The sequence below is a fragment of the Piliocolobus tephrosceles genome, chromosome 14 (genome assembly GCF_002776525.5).
Source record: "Piliocolobus tephrosceles isolate RC106 chromosome 14, ASM277652v3, whole genome shotgun sequence".
Lineage (NCBI taxonomy): Eukaryota > Metazoa > Chordata > Mammalia > Primates > Cercopithecidae > Piliocolobus > Piliocolobus tephrosceles.
The window spans coordinates 7,409,037-7,421,804 of record NC_045447.1 but is presented as its reverse complement, the minus strand read 5'-3'; the positions used below and the strand labels follow the sequence as shown (position 1 = coordinate 7,421,804).

General features: G+C 58.5%; 1 protein-coding gene across 1 annotated transcript in view; it reads right to left on the bottom strand.

Annotated features, from left to right (window-relative positions):
• Window positions 1–1,056: 1,056 nt before the first annotated feature.
• FIBCD1 (fibrinogen C domain containing 1) overlaps window positions 1,057–12,768 on the bottom strand; it is a 36,818-nt gene continuing 25,106 nt past the window's right edge. The window contains exons 7-9 of the mRNA XM_023217232.1: window positions 8,463–8,559; window positions 3,285–3,464; window positions 1,057–2,049 (exon numbers count right to left, since the gene is read on the bottom strand). Of these exons, the coding sequence (XP_023073000.1) occupies window positions 1,790–2,049; window positions 3,285–3,464; window positions 8,463–8,559 (537 nt within the window). The 3' untranslated portion in view covers window positions 1,057–1,789. The remainder of the gene's footprint in view (window positions 2,050–3,284; window positions 3,465–8,462; window positions 8,560–12,768) is intronic.

The following is a 12,768-nucleotide window of genomic DNA, read 5'->3' as shown; positions in this document are numbered from 1 at the left end:
GCTGAGGGGGGATTTCCCTTTGAATCTCGTGTGATCATTTTACCCACATCTTGCCCCTCGTGGCCCCGCACCTGGGCTGCTCCATCCACCAGCCCAGCCACACTGGGCTGCCACCGCCTGATTCTTGGCTGTATCTGCGTCCAGCTGAGGACTGAGAGGGCAGGGACCAGGTCCTGTCCAGCAGGCAGGGCAGCCCAGGGCCACGGCAGAGGGAAGCGCTGCAGACATCTGCGCATGTGGATGACCTGGTGGCGCTGGAACAGACGCCAGGTCACACGGCCTCTCCCACCGCCCCCCTAGTGGTGCCGAGTCAAATTTATTGTTTTTTAAGCACAAACTTTCGTGGGAGGGGAAGGGAGAACAGAACCCCACACTATCCAGGCACCTGCCATCGGTGTCCTTTGGAGGAAGCCACCTCCCCTCCTGCCTCAGGAGGGGCTGCTGAGCAGCTCCCCAGGCTGACTCCAGCCCTCTCAGACGCCCCGCATCGGGGTGCCTTGGAAAAACCGCCCTGTGCCTGGGCCTGACGCAATGCACGCGGGTCCAGGGCTGCTGAGCAGAAAGCTGAGGACCCGGCTCCAGCCCTGCCCTTGCAGCTGCTGGTCCTGAGAGCCTGTGGGGCTCACCTCTGCGTGTGCACACACAAGGAGCGGGGATGACAGCGTGCTGGGTGTTGGGAAGATTCAACAAGAAAGTGTCCAGGTGGTGCCTGGTCTGGTGCCCCAGTCCCCTCGACCCCATTTGCCCAGTGACCTGGTCCTGCCCCTTGACCACTCGCTGGGCCTGGCCTGGGTCCAGATGGCCACAGTCACTGGCAGGACTTGGCCTCCCCATGGAGACAGCGGCCTCAGGGAGGGGGTTGCTGTCCCCATGGCCCTCCCAGGAGGCCTCAGGACCCTGGAGTCCCTGGGAAATTGGTGGTGGGGGTGGTACAAGCCTCATCCCAGCCCTGCCTAGGCCCCGGCCCAGAAAACCAAGAGCTTCCCATTAGCACAGCCCAGCCCCACGGTGCAGGGCCCCACCCACCTTCCAGAGGCAGGAGAAATGGGATGGCGGTGGGTGGGAGATAGGTTGGGCCTCATTTGAGACAGAGAGGAGGTGGGTATAGCAGGTAAGGGGACTGGAGACCCCAGGCCTGCCGAGGCACAGGGTGGGTGGCCTCCATGGAACTGGTCTCAGCCTTAGAGCATGGGTCCCCAAAGGTAGCAGCTCCCCTTCCTGGCCTCAGGGCATGGTAGGATGGGGCCACCCAGCCCACAGCCAGGCCGAGGCCCTGGGGGGAGAGGTGGGTTATCTGGGCACCAGGGAAATGGGGGTGAGGGTTGGCACTGGAAGGGCTGGAGGACACTGGCCTCAGACCTGACCTCAGAAAGACCTGACGTTCCCCACGATCCGCTAAGAGGGCTCCAGGGGTGCTGTCTGCCCCTGCTCTCTGTCCCCATAGTGCCAGGTGTTTGGGTGGGCAGAGCAGAGGGCTGCCTGGGGCAGACGTCACCATCCTGGCCAGGGGACGGCAAACAGCACGGGAGCCACCGTGGGGGCAGGCAGGAGTTGGGGTCGTCAAGTTTGCCAGCCCCCATCAACAGAGGCAAGAGATCAGTTAGCGACGGTGAGAAGGTGATGTGTGACTTCACCAGCCCATGGGGCTTCGTGTCAGGGATGGCCCAGCCCCTCCCTGCTGGAGTGGGTCAGCCAGGCACAGGTGGGTGGAGAACATTCACGAAGGAGTGAGGTGGGGTCAGCGATGGGGCGATGGGGACCAGCAGGGCCAAGGGCAAGATGCACCGGTCTAGCGGTCCTCCCGGACCGGCCGGATCTTCATCTCGGAGAACTTGAGTGAGTACTGCCAGCCGGTCCAGGAGGACCACTCCACACCGTCGGCATAGGAGGTGTGGGCACCACGCAGGTACTGCCCGTTGAGGTTGGACGTGTGGCAGTTGCGGTACCACCAGGCGCCTCGGTAGAAGGCAGCGCAGTTGTTCTCCGAGTGGTCGCTGTCACGGTCCTTGGTGGTGAACCTCATGCCGCTGTGCTTCAGGAGGGAGTCGCCTGCGCAGGGGTGCACACAGATGTGGGCACGGGGGGCACGGGTACGCCCCCTGGTGTTGCATGTGTGAGCAGACACCAAGACACTGCACGTGAACCTGGACGTGAGTGCATACATGTGCGCACGTGCTCTCACACATACACACTGGTGTGCACGCGTGCACGCACACCTGCCCTTCCACACCCAGGTGTGTCCATGCAGGTCACACGCACGCAGTCCCTCCTCGGGCGTGCCTGGGGCTGCCCCTGGGTCTAGGCGGTCTCTATCCCGCCCCCGGCTTTTCCACATTCCCTCTGCTGCCTCCCCTTCCTCGGCCTGAGAGGGGAAACCCAGCCCAGTGGGTCCAGCCACCACACTTTGGAGACCCAGCAGACCCGAACCCCGGGTCTCCTGATTCCTGGCTCTGGGTTCAGTCTCTTCATCTGCAAAACGGGAAAACAGTCCAGGCTCTGCTGGTTTCGCCTTGCAGGGGTGAGGACCGAGAAGGACTTGGAGGTGGAGGCGAGTAGCCTTGACCCTGACCCCAGAGGGCCAAAGGGCATAATTCACATTATTATGAAAAAACAAACGGTAGCTTCACAGAAGCTCATTTTTTATGACGCAACGGAATCAGCTGATGAAGACAGGGATTAAGGAATCCTTGGTAAGGATGAAAATTTTCCCTTTTCTGTCTTGTTCACTCTTTCAATTTGAAAAATTACTGGAAAAAAATTTTTAGATTGGTTTCAGGCCTCTGATTGTGATGTGGGTTGGTAGTTTATCAATTTTTGTGTGGTTTTATTTGTTTGTTTTTTTTGTTGTTGTTGTTGAGACGGAGTCTCGCTCTGTCGCCCAGGCTGGAGTGCAGTGGCCAGATCTCAGCTCACTGCAAGCTCCGCCTCCTGTGTTTACGCCATTCTCCTGCCTCAGCCTCCCGAGTAGCTGGGACTACAGGCGCCCGCCACCTCACCCGGCTAGTTTTTTGTATTTTTAGTAGAGACGGGGCTTCACCGTGTTAGCCAGGATGGTCTCGATCTCCTGACCTCGTGATCCGCCCATCTCGGCCTCCCAAAGTGCTGGGATTACAGGCTTGAGCCACCGCGCCCGGCCCTCAATATTTGTTATTTTTCAAAAACCTGATTACTTTCAAAGGGGGCAAAATCCATGAGCCTTGATCATTTTGGAGGGCAGGACCTCCTCCGTCCTCCGTCCTCCCAGGCCATGCCCTTCCCCATCCCTGCCTTGGCTGCAGTCTCACCTGCAGTGCCGGAATAGTCAGCCACGGTGAGCGGGTACCCGTCTTCCTCAGGGTCCACAGAGAACAAACCCACGCCGAAGCTCCCGTAGCGGGCATAGGCCGTGCCGTTGTCAAAGTCCTGCAGGTCCACGTGCAGCTCGTAGGCAGTCTGTGTGGTCAGGGCGTGGATCCTCTTGAGGCCTGAAGTCAGGGAGAAAATGGTGGGAGAAGCTGAGGGGCGTAGGAAGCGAATCCCAGGGAGAAATGATAAATGACAGCTGAGCTCATGCAGTTGCGGACAGAAAGGGACAGCCACCAAGCACATGCCATCCGCCCTGGGCTACTTCCTTCTTCCTGCCGGCCTGTGTTGGGCAAGTCACTGAGGACCGACGGATTTCATGTTTGGTTTTCTGTTCCCTGTAAGTGGAGCTGTGATGCTTTTCAAACGCTGGGGCTCTGAGCTGGCGGGAGGACTGCAGGAGGCGGGAGGAGGTGGGATGACAGCACCCCTTACCCAGACTCCAGCCAGAGCCAGACAGAATCCGGTGTTCGCATTTTCTAAACCAGGCCTTTGGGCCTTTGCACATGCTGTTTCCCCGCCAGCGCGGAAGCCCCATGAGAGTGGCGGGTCCACCTGACCACTGCTGACCACAGTGCCTGGGCTGGGACCCGGCACAATGGTGCTCACCCAGCACTGACTTAATGGATGGGAGGCAGGAGGCGGCACCCTCATCCCTCTAGGCCGGCTCTGTGCCCTCATCCCACTCTTTCCCTCCTGCTGTCCCCGCCCCACCTCAGCTCTGCCCTGCCCATGCCCGGGGTCTCACGCCAGGCCTCCCCCACATACACACATGTGCTCAGACACCCAAGGTGCTTCACTGCTGGTGTGATTACTCTGGATTAAGAGGGCATTTAATGCAATGATTTACAAGTTGGTAGCAGCGAGTGGTATTCCGTCCGCTTCTCCCTCCTGCCTGCCTCTCCCCGGCTCCACACCTCCCGGGGTCAGTGTGTGCCGGCTGGAGGTTGTACGGATCCTCCCTGATCCCGCCTGGACAAGAAGGCTTTGGTCCCAGTCACCAGGTCCAGGAACCAGGAGCAGCTGCTGTGGGAGGAGTCACAGCAAAGCTGACCGCCCGACCCACGTTCCTCCCGAAGGACCTGCCAGAACACGGGCTTTGAGAGCCTGGGGTCTCACCCGGTGTCCCACCTCCCTGACTCTCCTGCTGCGGAGTCTCAGGGCAGCCGCTCTCCCTCTCTGGGCCCCGGCTCGGCTAGCACAGGACTGACGTGAGGGGCCAGGAGAGCATCATCCACGAAAGGGCAGGCGGGAGGTAATCATGACAACAGCCGCCACCTGGACGGGACTCACGAGGGCCCAGCACCGTTCTCAGCCCTTCGTGCAGATGAGTGAATCCAGTGGAATTAGAGTGAGTCCAATTTAATGACAGAATCCCTGGGCAGCTTTTCTGGCAGGGCTGGCCCACTGCACACATTATCCAGGTGCTGACTGCTGCTTCCCAAGGCCCCGGGGAAGGAGTGCGTATTACTCCCCGTTTTACAGGGGAGGAAAATGAGGCCCAGGGAGGTTAAGGAGCTGGCCCAGGTCACACAGCTGGTGAGTGGCACTGCTGGGATTTGAACCCAGGCGGAAGGGCCCCGACTCCCTGCTGCTATTCAGACCTTACCCAGAACAAACCAGACGATGCAGGAATAGGGAGAGAGGGAGGCCGCCCCTGCCGGGGATGCTGGAAGATTCCTTTTCCCACCACTAAATGGCCACTGGGGCCCAAAGGCCTCCCTTAGCCACTCCTCTGGATTGAGTGACGCTTCACGAGTGGTGTCCTGGGGGCTGCTGTGCAGGATGCCCGAGGGAGGGGTGTGTGGGGACCTGGGGCCTGGGCTCCTCTCCATCCTTCTTCCAGTCCATGCCACCTCCTCCCTCCCTCGCCTCTCTGCCTGCCTGCCTCCCTCCCTGTCTCCCTGCCTCCCTCCCTCCCTGCCTCCCTCTCTGCCTTCCTCCCTCCCTGCCTTTGCTCTTTGGCTTTCTCCAGCTCTCCCCATTCTCCCCCTCCTTCCAGAACCGCCTCCAGCCATGTTAGCTGTTCTTCCTAGATTCCCTGGGCCCCTGATCCAGCTCCTTCACCAGCTCCCAGCTCAAATCCCAGAGAGCAAGAAAGAGGGCTGATGGCTTGAAACGGACGGGAAACCAGTAAGACCCTAAACCTCACAAGGCCACCCCAGTGGATTCTGGCTGGACTAAAGTTCTCAACCTAAAACAACACTAGAAAAACAGAAGAAAAGGCGGGCGTGGTGGCTCACGCCTGTAATTCTAGCACTTTGGGAGGCCGAGACGGGCAGATCACGAGGTCAGGAGTTTGAGACCAGTCTAGCCAATATGGTGAAACTCTGTCTTTACTAAAAATACAAAAATTAGCCGGGCGTGGTGGTGGGCGCCTGTAATCCCAGCTACTCGGGAGGCTGAGGCAGGAGAATAGCTTAAACCCGGGAGATGGAGGTTGCAGTGAGCCGAGATAATGCCACTGCACTCCAGCCTGGACTCTGTCTCAGGAGCAAGACTCCATCTCAAAAAAAAAAAAAAAAAGAAAAAATAGAGGAAACTTAAAATAAAACTAGGAAGGGAGGAAGGGAAGGAAAGGACAGCAGGCGCTAAAACCCAGAAAAGATACAAAGAAAAGGGTGGCAGAACTGAGTGCATAAACATCTTAAATTTCTAGGAAATAAGTAATAACATGACTCCAAAAAAGAAAAAGAAAGAGCTGAAAGACAAATGGCCAGAAGTTAATACCTATCATGTGTATTGGACAAACGATCGCTAACCTTAATATATAAAGAGCTCCCATGACTCAATAGGAAAAGGCAAAGCACTCAATGAGAGGGGATGGGGTGGGTGGTGCGGCAGAGGAGGGACCGGCGCTGTTGACATTCCTGTCAGGCCTCGTCTGCAGGATGCTGGAATCAGAACCTGCTTAAATGCTTCCTCCCACACCATCTGCGGCTGCTGATAGATTTCAATTAAGATACCATGAGCACGGGCATCACCGCTGCTCCAGGGGGTGGGTGGTGGCGAGGGCGTGCCTCAGCCCTGCCGCCTTATCCTTTTCTTTACCCCCAGCTTGGGGAGCCTGAGGCAGGGTCTCCCCATCTCCCCTCCTTCCATCCACCAGGTTCAGGGGATGAGGCGAGCTTGGTTGGGCACCAGTGTGTGGACCCTGCTGGGGCTCCCCCCACCCCAACACACGCCTGCTTGTGACAAGAGACCTTCCCTTCCTGAGCCTCAACTTCCTCATCTCTAAAAGGAGGGGGTGACAGCAGGGCCCCCAACTAGGTAGGTGTGAGGTTTGGGGGGCGATGCATGGGAAGTGTGTAGCTGGGCGCTCAGTGGGTCAGGGGTCAGCACGGGATGTGGGCATGAAGTCCACACGGGGTGTGACCTTCCCTGTTGTCGGCACCCCCTGGGGACCAGGGCACGGCAGGTCGGAAGGGCCCTGCCCTTGTGGGCCCAGGTGAGGAGGGGCCATGTGTGGCAGATCTTTCCCAGGGGCCTCCATGCACACAGAGGGGTGGTCCCGCCTCGCCACCCCAACCCTGCCTTTGGGGCCACCATCCCAAAGGTGTCACTGAATGTCCTTACAGGCCTGGAGCCCCCCTGACCCCGGCTAGTGCCCAGACCAGCGCTCTCAGCCCCTCAGGTGGTGCTTTCCGCCAGCCATTCCAGCCCACACCCTTCTCACCCTCTCCTTCCTGCCCAAGCCTCCCCCCGCCAGCTCTGACCCCGCACAGGGGAATTCCCCGGATGTCCTCACCCTTCTCACCCTCTCCCTCCCACCCAAGGTTGTGGAACCTCCACAGCTTGTGGAACTCCCTGGATGTCCACATGCACCCTGGGGGGCTTAAGTGCAGGAGGACACTGTGGGGCATTCGAGGCCGCCCAAAGGACACTCAGGGCATGCGTCCCCCGGCACCTGTGCGTTTCATGTATATTCAAAACCTGCAAGGGAGTGACGGCTCCCGGGGGCACAGGGTTTCCTTCTAGAGTGAAGAAAACGTTCTGGACCCAGTGATGATGGATGTAATATTCTGAATATACTAAAAACCATGGGGTCATACGCTTCCACACGGGGAATTTTGTTGTATGTAAATTATATCTCAAGAACAACCAGAAAAATCCACCTCACATCAAGCCACAGCCACCTGCCAAATATATAGGTAGACCTGAAAGTTGTGATTCTTTTAGGAGAGGTTTTGTTTAGAGTATTTTGTTTAGATAGTGAAATGTTAAGGACTTTAAAAAATTTTAAAATACTGAGTGAATTTTTTTTTTTTTTTTTTTTTTTTGAGATGGAGTCTCGCTCTGTCACCCAGGCTGAGGTGCAGTGGCGTGATCTTGGCTCACTGCAAGCTCCGCCTCCTGCGTTCATGCCATTCTCCTGCCTCAGCCTCCCGAGTAGCTGGGACTACAGGCGCCCGCCACCACGCCCGGCTAATTTTTTGTATTTTTAGTGGAGACGGGGGTTTCACCATGTTAGCCAGGATGGTCTCGATCTCCTGACCTTGTGATCCGCCCGCCTCGGCCTCCCAAAGTGCTGGGATTACAGGCGTGAGCCACCGCGCCCGGCAATACTGAGTGAATTTAAAGGTAAATAATAATATTGACAGAACCTTCTGAGCGCCTACTTTGTGCCAGGCAGGGACTGTGTCCCAGTGGCGGGAAGGCGTGTGGTTGCCTGCAGGCCCAAACAGGAGCCCTGGCTGGGAGTACCACTGGCTGCTCCTGGGAGTTACATGCCTGGTGTCCCTGGCACCCTTGGGCAGGGCGGTGCCGGGTTCTCCTCTGTCCTCCCGCTGCCTGGGATGCTGCTGCCCACCTGCCCAAGCTTGCTTGATTCGGGACAGCGAGCAGGTCCCAGGGCGACCCCGGCAGGAAGCGACCTCCCAGGGCGTGTGGGACCCTCAGCCTTTATGAGCACTTGGAGCCCACCCACACCAATCACTTCCGTTGGCAATGTCTGGCCTGGTTCCTTCTGAAAGCCTGTCACCTTCACGCACGACACCTGTGAGCTGGCTCAGCTGTGCCGGGAAACCCAGTCCAAACCCATTCAGGGAGCGGCTGGGACCCAGCTGTGTCCAGAAGGCATGGGGAGGAGGCCCACTTGAGCCGGGAGGTGGGGTGCTCACCTAGCCAGTGCTCCCCGGTGAGCTTGCCGAAGCCGTCTCGGTACGCGTCCCAGCCCCGGAAGAAGTTCACGGAGCCGTCCTCCCGGCGCTGAAACACCTGCAAAGGGAAGATGGGGATGGGGTGCTAGCACCGACCATCCTAGGACTCACAGCTGGGCCCACCCCACCCAGAGACTCCTCTCACCCTGCTCCTGATCTGCCCTCTCAGGAGGGCAGGGGCCTGGCTGCCCACTTCCCCCAACAGCCTCCGGCCCAGGGCCTGGAAAATAGCCGGGGCTCCAGAGCCTTGTGGTGGCTCGAGGTGGGACTGACCAAATGCCCACAGGCCCCCAAAATGGCTCCTCAGGGAGGCCGAAACGAGCAGATCACGAGGTCAGGAGTTTGAGACCAGCCTGGCCAATATGATGAAACCCAGTTTCTACTAAACATACAAAAATTAGGCAGATATGGTGGCACATGCCTGTAATCCCAGCTGCTCAGGAGGCTACTCCAGGCCGGGCATTGTGGTTCACACCTGAAATCCCACACTTTGGGAGACTGAGGCAGGAGCATCGCTTGAGCCCAGGAGTTCGAGACAACATAGTGAGACCCCATCTCTACACAAAATTTTTTAAAAATTAGCCAGGTGTGGTGGTGGGCGCCTGTAATCCTAGCTACTTGAGAGGCTGAGGCAGGAGGATCCCTTGAGCCTGGGAGGTTGAGGCTGCAGTGAACTGTGATCATGCCACTGTACTCCAGCCTGGGCCCTCTCAAAAAAAACAAAAAAAAAAAAAAAAAAAGGGTAGGGGGGAGTGGCAGGCCAGGCACAGTGACTCACGTCTGCAATCCCAGCACTTTGGGAGGCTGAGGTGGGTGGATCACCTAAGGTCAGCAGTTTGAGACCAGACTGGTCAACATGGTGAAACCCTGTCTCTACTAAAAATACAAAAATTAGCCAGGCTTGGTGGCATGCACCTGTAATCCCAGCCACTCAGGAGGCTGAGGCAGGAGAATTGCTTGAGCTCAGGAGGCAGAGGTTACAGTGAGCTGAGATCATGCCACTGCACTCCAGCCTAATCCCAGCTACTCAGGAGGCTGAGGCAGGAGAATCGCTTGAGCTCAGGAGGCAGAGGTCACAGTGAGCTGAGATCATGCCACTGCACTCCAGCCTGGGTGAAAAAGCGAAACTCTGTCTTAAAAAAAAAAAAAAAAAAAAGAATCGCGGTGGGGTGGAGGAAGGTCAGCTTTGGGGCCCACCTCCAGCACTTTGCTCTGGGCCTCAGTTTCCCCAATGGTGAAATAAAGTGGGGAGGGGGCAGGGTCCTGATATCTTTTTCCAGGTCAAAACAAAACTGAACAAAAGTCTATCCTCCAGTGTTTTGTTTTTTTTTTTTCTGAGGCGGTGTCTCACTCTGTCGCCCAGGCTGGAGTGCAGTGGCGCGATCTCGGCTCACTGCAAGCTCCGCCTCCCGGGTTCACACTATTCTCCTGCCTCAGCCTCCCGAGTAGCTGGGACTCCAGGCGCCCGCCACCTCACCCGGCTAATTTTTTTGTATTTTTAGTAGAGACGGAGTTTCACCGTGTTAGCCAGGATGATCTCGATCTCCTGACCTCGTGATCCGCCCGCCTCGGCCTCCCAAAGTGCTGGGATTACAGGCGTGAGCCACCGCGCCCAGCCTATCCTCCAGTTTTTGAGAACCAAGAGCACCCCCACACACCACAGGCTTGGCCTCCAGAGCCTCATCCCTCAATAAGCTCCCCTCCCCCAAAACAAGCCTGGGCGGGGGTCGGGGTGCTGGGAAACCAGAGTCCAAGTGTCTGCTCAGGGGAGGACGAGGAGCCCACAGCCGGCAGGGTGTGACTTGGGTACCAACGAATGCCCAGGCTGCCTCTGTTCTTCATTTTAATAACGTTCTTGATTTGGGAGTCAGGAATCCCATCGGTTAAATTGCTTTGAAATAATACCACGCTGGTCCCGGCCAGAGCTGCCTGGAGTATTTACAGGATCCGCTGACAATCCATCCCGGCTGGCCTCCCCAGCCCTTCCAGCCCTCTTTCTGTTTAACAAGCCTTTTCCTGCTTATTCTCCAAGGCAGCTACCGCGGCCCGGCTGGCCTCCATCTGTGTCAGTCTGATGCGTTAGAGATCTGGCCGCGGCACCAGCAAGCTGCCAGTTTCATTACTAAGCAGCCTGATTTCAGTCGCTCGGAACTGCCTGGGTGCCCAGTCTGACCCGAGGCGACTGCCGTGTGAGCGTTTGCCGATGCTCTGAGCCCTCAGGGATGTGTCCGTCACGGCGTTTGGGCAGCTCTGACGTCAGGGAGCTGGAGGGAGATGACACCTCCTTTTTCGTGCTTTGCTGCCTCAAACCTGGCCCAGCTCTGAAATCTGAAAGTCCTCAGGAGTGACCGGCTTGGGGCGGAGGGAAATTCGATCAGGCTTGGGGAGATCTGAGGAGCAGTGGAGAGCCGTATTGATGGCTGCATATTGGGACCCTGAGCACGCACCTTTTCAAAGGCCTAATCCTGGCAGAAGCTCAGGCTCTCCCCTGAGAAGGCAACGGGCAGCGGGAGCCTGTTTCTGAAGGAGGAGGGGAGCTAGAGGGACCAGCAGGCCCGAAGGCCCCTGGGATGCCTGGCTGGCATTGGCCGTCGGCTGGGCCTCTGCCCTAGGGATTGGGGACCTGGGCGTACTCAGTGCTCAGTTCCATTAAGGAGTTCCTGAAGGCAGGGGTTGTGTATCTGGGTTCCAGGGCCCCAGCTTTGCCTTAGAGAGCCCTGGCAAGCACCCCCACCTCTCCGGGACCCAGCACCCACATCTGTAAAGCAGAGATCATAGCCACACCTTCCTCCCAGGCTACGACCATCCACCGAGAATAAGCTCAGGCCTGGCACATAGGTGTTCAGCAAGTGCCAGCTGGATGGAGAGTAACAGCACCGAGGCCCAGGCCTGGGCGAGGGCTCCTGCCTCCACTGCGCCTCTCCCGGACTCTGGCCTCCACTCTCCCCCAGCCCTCCCGAGGGGTCTGTCCCAGCCTCTCATTCACACAGATATTCCGCTGAGCATCTCCTGCCAGGCACCAGCTGCAGAAGCCAAGTCAGCGGGCACAAGGTCACGGTTCTGCCCTCAGGGACCTTAGGGCAAAGGAACATAGGAGACACCGTGCTCAGGGGACCCCAACCCGGTGAGAGGCAGGACAGACTTGGAGGAGGGGGAGAGAGCAGGTCTGGCCAGCAGGGTGGCCCTGGAGGAGGGGCAGGGTCCTGGGCCCTGTGTCTGCCTGCTGGGCGGGGCAGGAAATGCAGGGAAGTAGGCCACAGTAGGGGTGGTGGGGAGATGCCAGCAGCCTGTGGGCACGCCCAACCAGGGGCGGGTGGGCTGATGTACAGGTGCCCGGCTGTGCCTCTTCCAAAAGGCTCAGAGGGACCATCCAGAATGAGAACAGGAAGCTCCGGCAGCCCAGACGACAGCCTCCGAGAGGATCCCGAGAGGATCCCCCAGGCTGTGCCTCCAGCACTCACTCCCACCCCGGGATGCCTGGAACCAGTGCTGCCACTTACAGAACTAGCCAGACCCCAGCCCTGCCCTGACTCTTCAGGATGCGGCGGGAGGGGCTGTTCCCGCCCCTGTGTCCTGGCTGATGGGACGATGGGCAGTCGAGACTCAGCGTGGGGACTGTGTGCTCTCTGCATGCCCTTGTCCCTCCCCAAGCCCAGGCGCCCCACCCTGACAGGGCCGAAGCTCGGACCCTGGCCAGAGGCCAGGCGGCCGTGAGCAGCAGAAAGCGGGGTCCGACTACATCTTGTGCCTTTAGTCCCATGACTGTCTGGACCTACCCTCGCTGGCGGCACCTGACACCATGGTCCACACTCACGCTTGGTGGCGGGTCCACTGACCAGGGTGGCCGCAGCCTTGGGTGTGCCCCCTACCCAGGCCTCTGGTGCCAAGAGCTGGTCCCTGCACCCACAGTCCTCGGCCCCCTCTTTCCCACTGTCCTCCCAGGCTGGGTGTCAGTTACAGTGACCCCACCATCCCCCCGGGGCTCCTCCTTGGTGCCGATCAATTGGGGTGAGCACACCTGGCCCCCTGCCTTTGCCTCTGCCCAAGAAAGGACACTAAAATCACACATGGCTGGCACTCCTGTCCATGTAGCCCAAATCAACACCCACTTGGAAACGGCAGCAATTGGCCGGGCGCGGTGGCCCACACCTGTAATCCCAGCACTTTGGGAGGCCGAGGCGGGCAGATCACGAGATCAGGAGATCGAGACCATCCTGGCCAACCCGGTGAAACCCCGTCTCTACTAAAAAAAAAAAAATACAAAAAA